This window comes from Dendrobates tinctorius, unplaced genomic scaffold (genome assembly GCF_039654945.1).
Source record: "Dendrobates tinctorius isolate UK_male_01 unplaced genomic scaffold, ASM3965494v1 ptg000157l, whole genome shotgun sequence".
Lineage (NCBI taxonomy): Eukaryota > Metazoa > Chordata > Amphibia > Anura > Dendrobatidae > Dendrobates > Dendrobates tinctorius.
In genome coordinates, this window is record NW_027361824.1 from 13,497,629 (window position 1) to 13,511,588 (window position 13,960).

The 13,960-nt window shown below is 40.8% G+C and overlaps 1 protein-coding gene across 3 annotated transcripts in view; it reads left to right on the top strand.

Moving 5' to 3' along the window:
• The window catches only part of SLC9A3 (solute carrier family 9 member A3), a 95,155-nt gene that overhangs the window by 54,565 nt on the left and 26,630 nt on the right, over window positions 1-13,960 (top strand). For all 3 annotated transcript variants that reach the window (XM_073548598.1, XM_073548599.1, XM_073548600.1), the window contains exons 3-6: window positions 3,847-4,007; window positions 5,860-5,938; window positions 6,377-6,554; window positions 9,282-9,502. In XM_073548598.1, the coding sequence (XP_073404699.1) occupies window positions 3,847-4,007; window positions 5,860-5,938; window positions 6,377-6,554; window positions 9,282-9,502 (639 nt within the window). The remainder of the gene's footprint in view (window positions 1-3,846; window positions 4,008-5,859; window positions 5,939-6,376; window positions 6,555-9,281; window positions 9,503-13,960) is intronic.

Consider the following 13,960-nt stretch of genomic DNA (forward strand, 5'->3'; position numbering starts at 1 on the left):
AACGTTTGCAGTTCAATTTCTCCTGTTACCCCTGGTAAAATAAAAAAATTGAACCTGAAGTAATTTTTTTGTGAAAAAAAGTTAAATGTTAATTTTTTTTAAACATTCAAAAAATTCCTGTGAAGCACTTGAAGGGTTAATAAATTTCTTTAATGTGGTTTTGAGCACCTTGAGGGGTGCAGTTTCTAGAATGGTGTCACTTTTGGCTATTTTCTATTATATAAACCCATCAAAGTCACTTCAAATGATAGGTGGTCCCTAAAAATAAAATGGTGTTGTGAAAATGAGAAATCGCTGGTCAATTTTTAACCCTTATAACTCCCTAACAAAAAAAAATTTGGGCTCCCAAATTGTGCTGATGTAAAGTAAACATGTGGGAAATGTTATTTATTAAGTTTTTTGTGTGCCATATCCCTGTGATTTAAGGGCATAAAAATTCAAAGTTGGAAAATTGCGAAATTTTCAAAATTTTCGCCAAATTTCCGTTTTTTTCACAAATAAACGCAAGTTATATCAATTAAATTTTATCACTAACATGAAGTACAATATGTCACGAGAAAACAGTGTCAGAGTCACCGGGATCCATGGAAGCGTTCCAGAGTTATGACCTCATAAAGAGACAGTGGTCAGAATTGTAAAAATTGGCCCGGGCATTAACGTGCAAACCACCCTTGGGGGTAAAGGGGTTAAATCCATATACAGTAAGCTGCACACACACTGTACTAATTATATACTGTATATCACTGACATCTTTATATCTATCTATTCTATTCTGATAGGTCATGCTCGGATTTTACTGTACACAGCTGATGAAATGTTGGGTTTTCTAGGCAATCGGTGCGCAAAAATCGGATGACACTCACATGGTCGGAGTGCTGTCCGATTTTTCTCACACCCATTGACTTGCATCGTCCGATATACGAGGACAATAGCAGCATGATGTGATTTTTTTCCTCAGTCTGATCTCAGCTGAGAAAAAAAAATCAAAAACACAGATGACCAGAAAATCATTGGCTAACGTTAACCAGAGTGTAATCTGATTGGATGGCACTCGCCTGCTTTTCTTGTGAATGAGTATGAGCAATAATGGGAAGATCTGTCTTCACTGAATTCAGAATTTACCCGTGAATTGAGAGTGAAAGATCTGTCCAGGGGGAGAATGAAGTGGATTTCTCTGACGTATATTACAAAGTTGCTTGTTTTTATGTTCACTATTGATTTATGAAATAAAAGTGAAAATGAAGGTTGCACTCCTCTTCACATCATGACATATATTTATGTAATATGTCAAGTCCCTAACTTTGATGCAGGCTCACATACTGAGCCTGCATCTTTACCGACACATGATGGCTGTTATCTTGTTAAATTCCACTGTCAAACAAAAAAATGAAGGTTGCACTCCTTTTTACAGCTTATGATGTATATTTACGTAAATATGTCAAGTCCCCTAACTTTGATGCAGGCTCACATACTGAGCCTGCATCTTTTCCGTCACATGATGGCTGTTATTTTGTTAAATTCCACTGTCAAACAAAAAAATGAAGGTTGCACTCCTTTTTACAGCTTATGATGTATATTTACGTAAATATGTCAAGTCCCCTAACTTTGATGCAGGCTCACATACTGAGCCTGCATCTTTTCCGTCACATGATGGCTGTTAACTTGTTAAATTCCACTGTCAAACTCTGACAGCGGCATTTAACACACACCGACAGAGGCACACTTCATTACATGCTACCATCAATGTGCCTGTGACATGATTGCAGGGCACCAATGAGTTGCCATGACATTCGGGGGTCTGCTGATAATCCCCGTGCCTGTCTTTACGATACTCCTGTGTATGCTGTCCTGTGGCCGGAGTTCATAGGAGATTGTGATTTCTACTGTACATAGCAGGGCTGATGCACTCTGATGTATAGCACAGGTGATCGGTGATCTCAGCATCAAGTCCCCTAAGGGGACTATTAAATACAGAAAAGAAGTTTAAAAAAAAAGTCTTTTATATGTATATATAAATATATAGGAAAATAGTAAAAAAAAAAAAAAAAATACAAATTCAAATCATCCTCCTTTTGCCCCATTGAAAATAAAGCAATTAAAAGTAAAAAAATACCCCTATTTGGTATCGCTGCCTTCAGAAATGTCTGATCAGTCAAAATATAAAATAAATTAATCTGATTGGTAAATGGCGTAATGAAAAAAAAACTAAATAGCCAGAATTACATTTTTTTTGGTCGACGCAACATTGCAAAGATAAGCCCATCACTCAGCCCCATATACCAAAATGAAAATCCTATAGGTCTGGGAAAATGGTGACAAAAGTGAAAAAACTTTCATACAAATTTCCGATTTTTTTTCACCAAATAAATTAAAAAAATAAACTATACATGTTTGGTATCTGCGTATTCATACTGACCTGGAGAATCATATTACGGCATCATTTTTACCATATAATGAACATGATAAATAAAAAATCCAAAAAGCAATTGTGGAATTTTTGCAATTTCACTGATCTTGAATTTTTTTCCCGTTTTCCAGTACACTATACGGTAAAATCAATGGTGCCATTCAAAAGCACGACTCGTCCCGCAAAAAAAAAACAAGCCCTTACACAGCTATATTAACGGGAAAGCTCTGAGATGACTACAAATAACAAAAAAACGGAAATGTGGTGACACAAATGCAGAATTTTTTTTTAGAAATTGTTTTTACGGTACAAAAGAAAAGTAGTAAAATATTTAAAAAAAAAATAAAATGTAGATTTAGTATAGGCGCAATCATCCTGAGTCACAGAATAAGACCTTGTTCACTCGTAGCATTTTTAATATAGATTTTTTTCCACATGAGTTTTTTGATGTGGAAAAACCGCAGCATTTTACAGTGACAATAAAAACACTAAAAAAAATCCTAAATAAAAATGTGGCATGCGGGTCAATTCTTTCAGCGTTCTTACTGCAGTATTCCGCCATTGAGATCAAAATGGCCTAGCACCAAAAAACTTTAAAAAAAAAAAAACACATGAAAACTAGCGGAATTTTCACCACAGCTTTCTTGCAAAAAAAAAAAACACATAAAAAAAGCTATGTATGAACATTCTCTGTTAGTTTGCTGTGCAGAACAGTATAGGGGTCTGTTCACACTGCCGCTTCTCAAGCAAGTCTGCTCCAAACAATGTAGGAAAAAGCTCTTACTAAATTATTAAAGAACGTTCCTATTAATTTGTGTGTGACGTTCTGCTCATGCGTTCAGGCTTTCAAAAATGCCAAGCATTTTGAAGAAGCAACACGTCCATTCTTCAGGGTTTTCCGGCAAGAAAGTCACTCAATACTTCACAATAGAAGTCAATGTGAAGGCTATATAGAAAGGGGCGGCGTCTTTTTGATCCTTTTGTTGGACTTTTCATCATTGAATTGCTGGATCCTAGAGAAGAGCGTATCAACACGCGGGATTCCGGGACAGTGTCCGGGTCTGTGGTATCGGTGGCTAGACGGGAGGTCTATGAATCTCTTACCTTCCGGTGTCCCCGACGGCGACACTGACCTGGACACTGGACCGGAGTCACGCGAATCGATCCGCTCATCGCTACTGGATCCTTAATGGCCCAAACAGACTGGTCGTGAAGGGGTTACATTTTTTAATCAGTCCTGACGTCAATGACGCAAACGATTTTTCATAGAAAAATCAATCACATCGTGGAAAGTCCAAACAATTGTGTAACCGAACCAGCAGCCAAAATAATTGAGAGCCAAGGAAACATAGAAATGTGTCACGTCGCCCCCGTAATTTACGCGTCTTGTATGGATTGGTAGATGTGAGATTGTACTTTATTTCTCGCTTCTTCTCCAGGAGATCTGCAGATCAACGTGTTGGAGTTTCTTCTTTTTGGAAGCCTCATTGCTGCCGTTGACCCGGTTGCTGTCCTCGCGGTATTTGAAGAAGTCCATGTGAACGACGTCTTATTTATCATAGTTTTTGGCGAGTCTCTCCTGAATGACGCCGTCACAGTGGTAAATACATCTCTACCGCTATGTACAGTGCTTACAGACACGGGTCGTGGCCATTCTTTATAGCTGTGCTCTCCAGCTGTGGGGAAATGATTTCTATATGAGGAACACTGCTGGTGTACTCGCTGCAGACACTATCCGCATAAAGAAAAACATTAAAAAAGTATTTAAAGGGGACCTGTCACCAGTTCAAAAGTGGCCAGTTTTCACTATTATTTTATTCTGACTGATATCTCATTAACAAAATATTTCCCCTTTTCATGGGATAGATGATAAATGTATGATCACTGGGAGTCTGACTGCATAGACCCTCAATAACCATGACAATGGTGTGCCCAAAATCTTCTGCGTGAACAGTGAGCATGTGTGACCACCTATAAACAGGAAATGGAGCAGTGGTCGCACATGCTCACTACAGAACTTTGGGGCCTCTGTTCTTGCAATTAGATGGAATCCCAATAACTGTACATTTATCATCCATCTGTACATAGGTGGTATACGGTATTTATGGGACAACTCCTTTAAAGGGATGTGAGAAAAATATAGGCATAAATTAAATTTAGGGGATAAAATAAATGCAAATTGTCATGTGCATACATATTCACCCATTTTGCTATGGTGTAAGGGGAAACGTGTAAATGTTTTGTAGCAGTCGAGTCACAGCCCAGACCTTAATCCTTTTGAGAATCTGTGGTCAGACCTGAAGATCGCTGTTCACCAGAGGAAACATCTAACATGAAGGAGCAGGAGCATTTTTACCTTGCGGAATGGGCAAAAATCCCAGTGGCAAAATATAGAAAGCTCATAGAGACTTATCCAAAGTAACTTGCTGCTGTAATTGCCTCAAAAGGAGGCTCTACAAAGTACTGACTTTAGGGGGTGAATAGTTAAGCACACTGAAGTTTTCAATTATTTTGTCCTATTTGTTGTTTGCTTCAGAATAAAGAGAAAAGCAAATGTTCACATTTGTCTTCATGTTCTTTACATGAACTGATACAAACCCCCTAAAAAACAGGGAAATTCCAGTTTGTGAGGTAGCAAAACAAAAAATGCCAAGGGGGTGAATAGTTTTGCAAGCCACTGTATATCCCCCATCCAGGTATATATGTCCCCCATCCTGGTGTACATGTCCACCATCTTGGAATAATGTACTCCATCTTGTTATATATGTCCCCCGCCCTAATACATTAAAAACAAACTACACTTCCCACACCGCGTGTGGTCCTCTTTTACAGCCGCAGAGGAGACTGCAGCTGACTTCAGCTTCATGACATCGCTGCCATCCCCTCCGGTCTCGGGCATGCTGGAGGGTTTCCTGTACCGCAATACATTTCAGCTGAATGTGCGTCCTCGAACACACTTCCAGCTGAAGCAGTCACTGGTGCCGGCGAGCCCCCCTCCACTTCCTCCTCCTGAAGTGGCTGCACCTACTGCATCGGCAATATGGCTGCCCCTGAATCACAGTGACCATGCCCAAAGATTGCCAAATCTGTTTTAAGTGATGAGAACATCATCACAAACTTTCCATACATCCTGCACATCCGCCATCATGTTCTGGTTCCAGCACGTGCTCAGTGAAGCTGGGTCTTCTTGCCCTGGCTTCAGTAATGTACTGCCCACATGCCAGAATACAAAGAGCATCCCTTCTCATTGCACAAGAACTGGAAATGGGAGACAACTCAGCATGTGTCAGTTTATAGATGGGCTTGAAATGTTGTACCTTTCATTTAAGCCATTTTGGCTGCGTTTGGGGTATGGACTGCCTCTTCTCCCCTATAGCTCTGCCCCTTTTGACTCTTCAAATTAACCTTATCTTTTTTTTTATAACTAATTGTATCTGCATGTTTTATTTCAGGTATTATATAACGTGTTTGATTCTTTCGTTTCCATTGGTGGCGAAAATGTAACCGGTGTGGATTGTGTCAAAGGTGTTGGTACGTATGCTGAAATTAATTCTTACCTTTAAAATGTCTAAAAAAAAACCCAACAAAATCTTGCAGGTTTTACACTACCCACAAAGCCTCAGAAATGCCAGACACCTCTGCCCTCTCGGTGCCCCTCTGGTGGCAGCCTATCTCCTGGGGGGGGACAGTTGGATCAGACAACTTGCCCGATTCTTCAGCAGGAGGTCCACTGAAAGCCCACCTTGTCTGCTTTGTGTCCCTCCCTGTTATCATGATGTGCAAGGGGAAGATGACTTATTTTTAAAAAGTTTGCCTTTCTTTTGAACTAATTTGCATACCCTTTTCCCAGAGAGTATTGCCCGGCTTGGAAGTCACTCCCTTCCCTACTGCTCCTCTCAAATATTTGTTACAACTTTTTCCACTCATGGATTTGGAGATTACTTACGGTTTTCTTTCTTCCCCTTTCAGTGTCTTTTTTCGTGGTGAGCATCGGAGGAACGTTGGTTGGCATAGCGTTTGCATACCTCCTTAGCTTAGTTACTCGGTTTACCAAACATGTGCGCATAATTGAGCCGGGATTTATTTTTATTATTTCCTACCTGTCCTACCTTACATCCGAGATGCTTTCTTTATCGGCCATTCTGGCGTAAGTATTCTGCACCAAGTAAACAAAAATGTTGAAATTGTAAAATTGTCATACATGAAAAAATGAAAAATGACAATGTTGATAAATATTTCCACTCTCTACATCCAAATTCTGGCTCTACTAGGAGCAATCAGATTAAAGGCTACTGTCACCTTCAAATTATTTACTCTGCAAATTAAAAATAAAGCAACTTTGCAAATACCATTGCTTAAAAATGTCCACTTTGTGCCTACAGCTCTATGTGTCTCCATGGCAACAGACTACAATCAAACTGAATGTAGTCTGGCACTCCCTTCCTTTCTACCTTTTCTTCTTGCTAATTTGGGAAGTTATCCAGAAGGGTCGGAGAGGTAGTATGACCTCTGGGATTTTTGTCTGTTACTATAGAAGTGCATAGAAAACTGTAGAATATTTTAATCAGTACTCCAGCTACCCTCTTAAATTTCTTTTTTTCTAGCCCAAAAATGTGCTATGCTGATCACTAGGGGCCCAAATTTTGGGACTCGCACTGATCCTTAGAATTGGGCTTTGAAATCTCCCACTAGGGAGGGATTCAATACAAGGGTTAGTCCAATCTTATCAGGTAGATACAGTCATATGTAAAAGTTAGGGCACCCCTATTAATGTTAACCTTTTTTCTTTATAACAATTTTGTTTTTTGCAACAGCTATTTCCGTTTCATATATCTAATAACTGATGGACTCAGTTATATTTCTGGATTCAAATGAGGTTTATTGTACTAACAGAAAATGTGCAATCTGCATTTAAACAAAATTTGACCGGTGCAAAAGTATGGGCACCCTTATCATTTTCTTGATTTGAACACTCCTAACTACTTTTTACTGACTTCCTGAAGCACTAAATTGGTTTTGTAACCTCATTGAGCTTTGAACTTCATAGCCAGGTGTATCAAATCATGAGAAAAGGTATTTAAAGTGGCCACTTGCAAGTAGTTCTCCTATTTGATTCTCCTATGAAGAGTGGCATCATGGGCTCCTCAAAACAACTCTCAAATGATCTGAAAACAAAGATTATTCAACATAGCTTTTCAGGGGAAGGATACAAAAAGTTGTCTCAGAGATTTAACCTGTCAGATTCCACTGTGAGGAACATAGTAAGGAAATGGAAGAACACAGGTACAGTTCTTGTTAAGCCCAGAAGTGGCAGGCCAAGAAAAATATCAGAAAGGCAGAGAAGAAGAATGGTGAGAACAGTCAAGGACAATCCACAGACCACCTCCAAAGACCTGCAGCATCATCTTGCTGCAGATGGTGTCACTGTGCATCGGTCAACAATACAGCACATGCATAACGCCTTTTTGTATGACCAAACAACTCAATCTTTGTTTCATCAGTCCACAGGACATTCTTCCAAAATGTAACTGGCTTGTCCAAATGTGCTTTTGCATACCTCAGGCGACTCTGTTTGTGGCGTGCTTGCAGAAACGGCTTCTTTCGCAGCACTCTCCCATACAGCTTCTCCTTGTGCAATGTGCGTAGTATTGCTGACCGATGCACAGTGACACCATCTGCAGCAAGATGATGCTGCAGGTCTTTGGAGGTGGTCTGTGGATTGTCCTTGACTGTTCTCACCATTCTTCTTCTCTGCCTTTCTGATATTTTTCTTGGCCTGCCACTTCTGGGCTTAACAAGAACTGTACCTGTGTTCTTCCATTTCCTTACTATGTTCCTCACAGTGGAAACTGACAGGTTAAATCTCTGAGACAACTTTTTGTATCCTTCCCCTGAAAAGCTATGTTGAATAATCTTTGTTTTCAGATCATTTGAGAGTTGTTTTGAGGAGCCCATGATGCCACTCTTCATAGGAGAATCAAATAGGAGAACTACTTGCAAGTGGCCACCTTAAATACCTTTTCTCATGATTTGATACACCTGGCTATGAAGTTCAAAGCTCAATGAGGTTACAAAACCAATTTAGTGCTTCAGGAAGTCAGTAAAAAGTAGTTAGGAGTGTTCAAATCAAGAAAATGATAAGGGTGCCCATACATTTGCACCGGTCAAATTTTGTTTAAATGCAGATTGCACATTTTCTGTTAGTACAATAAACCTCATTTGAATCCAGAAATATAACTGAGCCCATCAGTTATTAGACATATGAAACTGAAATAGCTGTTGCAAAAACCAAAATTGTTATAAAGAAAAAAGGTTAACATTAATAGGGGTGCCCAAACTTTTACATATGACTGTAGGTGATCACTTACTGACTGCGGGGGGGGGGGGTCTGCTTCCTGGGACCCCAACAGTTCCCAAGAATGAGACTGTGAAAAGCCTCATTAGGATAGAGCAGTGGCCATGCATGCATGCACACCACTGATTTGATGTCTATGGTCCTGGCAGAGATATCCATGTCCTGTATGTGGCTATCTTCTGCAGTCCCATGGCCAATGAATGGAGCGCTGTTGCGCATGAGTGGCCACTGCTCCATTTTAGATGGTCCCGGCAGGCCCGATCCCCGGCTATCAGCAAGTTATCACATCTCTCCTGCGGATAGTTGGTTTCCTGCTGAGATGGGACATCAGTGTAGTGTTTTTTTTTTTTATATTATTTCATTTTAGAATGCATAGATTAATTTATATTTTTGCTTTATTTTTAATTATATTTTTATTTTGACTTTTTTTTGTAATTTTTTTTATATGTTTTTGTGTCAAACAATTGCACTTTTTTTTTTTTTTTTTGCAAAATTAATCATTTACTTTTACTTTTCCAGCATCACATTTTGTGGAATTTTCTGCCAAAAATACGTAAAGGCAAATATTTCCGAACAATCTGCAACTACAGTAAGATACACAATGAAAATGTTGGCGAGTGGGGCCGAAACGATCGTCTTCATGTTTTTGGGAATCTCAGCTGTGGATCCCAATATCTGGGTGTGGAATACGGCGTTCATCCTCCTGACCGTGCTCTTCATTTCTGTGTATAGGATTATTGGTGAGCGGTTTTGTTTTTTTTTTTTCCCGCTGTTATATAGAGGATTGTTTTATACACTTTTTATTTGATCTTCTATAATAAAAGGTGACACGTAAAACACAGCACAGAGGAAAGTTACCCCGACGCATATCCTGCTGAACATATAGCAAAATGACTATTGGCATACATTCAATGTAATCAACATTTAGGGGTCTCAGTTAATTTGATGGTCTGGTCTAGGATCTGGATTATTTTTGAGGGTCTCAATACATTGGGGTCTAACTTAGAGTCTAGATTAAAGTTAGAATCTGTTCTGGGGGTCTGTATATATTTATAGGGGTCTGGATTAATTGGAGGGTCTAAATTAATTTTAGGGTGAGAGTTAATGTTTTGTACTGTGTCTGGGGTCTTCATTAAATGGGTGGTCTATTTTTTAGTCTGGATTTATTTAGAGGTCTTGGGCCTTAAGTCATTTTAGGGTGTGTTCTGGGGTTTGCATTAGTTTTGGGGTCTGTGGTTTCTGAAAGGTTATTTAGGGGGTCTGAGATCTGAATTAATTGTGGGGTCTTAATAGAGGTGCTAATTTGCAGCATTTGGGGGTCTGAATTGATTCTAAAGTTTGTTTTGTGGTTTTTGAATTAATTTTAGGCTTGTGTCTGGGGTCATAGATATTTTTGGGGTCTATTCTTGCTGTCTGGATTTATTTGGGGGTCTGGTCTGTTGTCTGGATTTATTTGGGGGTCTGGTCTGTTGTCTGGATTTATTTAGCGCTTTGGGACCTTAGTTAATTTTTGTGGTTTATTCCGAGGTTTGGATTACTTTTGAGGTCTGAGTTTCGTTAGAAATCTGGATGGAGGTTTGATCTGGGTTTGATTTTATCATGGGGTCTTTTCTGGGGTTGTCCAGGCTTGGAATTCAAGTCTGCAGTCACTTTTTGCTGCTCACATGTGTTCAGTTATCGCTTTACAGCTATAGTGAGCAACTGAACGCTGCAGAGCAGACAATGGAAAGAGCTTTCCACCCGGTTTGCTGTTTATATTGGCTGTAGGGAGGGATAGTGACAGATCAAATGAGACCAGCATTAATAGGTGGACCTGCACAACTCCATACATTTTTAAAAGTAATCTGTCAGCAGGTTTTTGGCAAGTAATCTTACAGCAGCATGATGTAAGGGCTGAGCCCCTGATTCCTGTGATGTATCACTTGGTTTACTTTGTGCACTAGTTATGATAAAGTTTTCTCTGCTGCACATCTAGCAGAGCTCAGAATGCTGAGCAGTGTATCAGGCTAGTTTCACACTAGCGTTTTTGAGCGCAGCGACGGCCTGCGCACGGCCGCCGCTAATCCCCGCCCCCTGCCGCGCCTCTGCCGGTAGCTTGCCTACCGGCACATGACGCTGCATGCGCCCTGCGTCCCCTATCTTTATCACTGGGGGCGCAGGTTGTGCGCAGTATGCGTTTGGCGGCGCATGCGCCTTTTTGACGGTGCGCCGGCGCAACCAAACTGCAGCAGGTTGCGTTTGGCGCAGGTCGGCGCACCGTCAAAAGGACGCATGCGCCGCCAAACGCATACTGCGCACGGCCTGCGCCCCCAGTGATAAAGATAGGGGACGCAGGGCGCATGCAGCGTCATGCGCCAGTAGGCGGAGCTACCGGCGGAGGCGCGACAGGGGGCGGGGCTTAGCGGCGGCTGTGCGCAGGCCGTCGCTGCGCTCAAAAACGCTAGTGTGAAACTAGCCTAACCCTGCCCACATCACTGTTTCGCAGCTTTCTATGTGCATTGTATAGTGAAAAAGAGCAGCATACCAGTGGTGAGCCAAGGTTGGACTACCAGGCACGAGACACCTAGTCCTGTAGTGATGATCTCCTGATGATAAAAGACTGATTGTATTGAAAGAGCAACACACAACCCAGTAAGTGACACAGAAGGCTCTCTTCCACTTGATCATGGTGCTCTCAGAAGACATAGCAAAAAGCTGCTAACAGATTTCCTTCAACCACCATAAGACACTTACTAGAAAGCAGAAAGAGGGGGAACATTATATAGCAGTAGGGAACAGTGTAGATGTGAATCCAACACTGGAATGAGATAAAATTTTAGATTGCAGGAACAGGTAGGACATTATATAGCAATAGTGAGAAGTATTGGTGACATAAAACACTGACTAGAAAGTAGGACCAATGAGGCCATTATATAGCAGTAGTTAGCAATGTACCTTTGAATGCAGCATTGGGGTGAGTTAAGACACTTATTAGAAAACATGAAAAGGTGGGACGTTATAGATCAGTTGTGAGCATTGAAGATATGAATCCAGCAATGGGATGAGATAAAATACTTGCTAGAAAGCTGGAGCAGGGAGAAAATGATATAGCAGAAGTGAGCAGTGTAGCTATGAATCTAGCCCGGGGATGAGATAAAACACTTAAAAGAAAGCATGAAAAAATAAGGTCATTATACATCAGTAGTGAGCAATATATCTCAGCACTGTGATGAAATAAGACACTTACTAAAAAGCTGGTAGTGAGAAGGGCAGATGTGAATCCAGCACTGGGATGAGATAATATACTTACTGTACTATAAAGCATGAACAGGGAGGACATTTTATAACATTAGTGAGCATTGTCTCTGTGAATCCAAAATATAAAACACGTACTAGAAAGTAGGATCAGTAAAGACATTATGCAGCAGTAGTTAGCAGTGTAGCTTTGAATGCAGCATTGGGGTGAAATAAAACACTTACTAAAAAGCAGCAGCATCTCTTTCTCACTCTTCTCCTCCCCTTACCGTTTCCATGGACTTCAGTAGGCAGCTGTAATCTGATCCTTTTGCGAGCAGGATGGATTTTAGCAGTTTTTCAGAGTGTATGATTTCAGTATACGAATAAGGTGGGTGGAGAGAAATGACTCATAAGTGGAGAAAAAGCCATTTTTTATGATATATTAAAAAGTTTCTTATAGTCACTTGTACTGTTCATTTATGAAAAGTTTGTTGAAACGACGGAGACCTTTTAATAATACATAATAATAATCCAATGACATATTTACAGCGTTTTTGTCAGATTAATGTAACTGATGGCTTTAATGGTGATTGAACTTCCACATAGTCATTAATGTTAGTGTAGCGCCGGCTCCTGCCAGGAAAGTTTGAGTCATTGGTTTCCGCCAGCACAATATTTCATAGCAAATCCCGGAACACAAGGATTTGATATCTTCTTCCCCATTGAAATCTGCAACACTGCTGCAGCATAAAAATCTGAATAATCTCCTGTCCCGTGTGCCAGCAATTTACGATGCCATGCTAGGAAATATTACCAGAAACTGGAAGTTACTGCAAACTCCCAGCGCAACCTTCCACAAGACCGAGGTCAAAGTATGACGGCGGTCCGACAATCTGTATTGTGTCCTGCCAACACAAATATGTGGCGTCTGGTTATTCCATTATGAGCGGCGCATATCTGCACAGAGTCAACACGAGATGGTACAATGAATGCTCGTTTGCGGAGCATTGTACTTTTATTGATTTCTTTTTTTCTTTCATTTTCCTGTATTTTGTAAAGTCATGGCCATAGTTATAAGTTTTCTTCTTGAGTCTAAAGTTGAATAAGGGCTTCATACAGTCTATATGTTGTTGACCTCTACTTTACATGTGTTTGTGAACGGTCCTTTAATTAATATTGCTGGTTGAAACCACACTTGTGCTTCAGAGCGGCTCCTCCGTCTTAGTTTACTGCATGGATCCAAATGCAGACGCTTGTGTTGTGTTGCTCCAATACTTTGCTGTAGATGCCCATCAGTAAAGTGGCTCTTTCCTAGATTGCCTGGCAGCTTTAAATGGGGTTTTGTAGACAGGTTTTCGTGCTACCTCTGACGTTCTCACTTTAACCACTGTATAGTGATTTGGACATATACAGAGAACCTGGGTTGAGTGCACGGAGTAGCTGCTGACCGGATGAACTCACTACTCTATTAGATCCCAGGGGAGCCCTGGACTTCTCCCTTTAACCCCTTACATGGATTTGTATGTATACAGTGAACCTGGGTTCAGTCCTTGGAGTAGCTGCTGGCTGGTTAAGCTCAGCACTGGCCTTCTCCCTTTAATCCCTTACGTGCAAGTACACAGTGAATTTGGTTTTGTCCATGGAGTAGCTGCCGGCCAGTTGAGCTTGCTACTCTATTAGATCCCAGGGGAGTCCTAGCCTTTTCCATTTAACTCCTGTACAGGGATTTAGACTTATATCATGATCTTGGGTTGAGTCCATGGAGTAGCCGCTAGCTAGTTGGGACGGCTACTCTATCAGGTCCCAGGAAATCCCTGGCCTTCTCCTTTAAACTCCTGTACAGGTGTGGTAATGGTAGGTACGCGGGATGCAGTGACGAGACAAGAGATGGATTGAACTTTATGTAGTAACTTTTACATATATAGATGCCGATAGGGCTATCCTGAGCAACAAACAAGATAACAGCAATTGTCCTCGCAGGG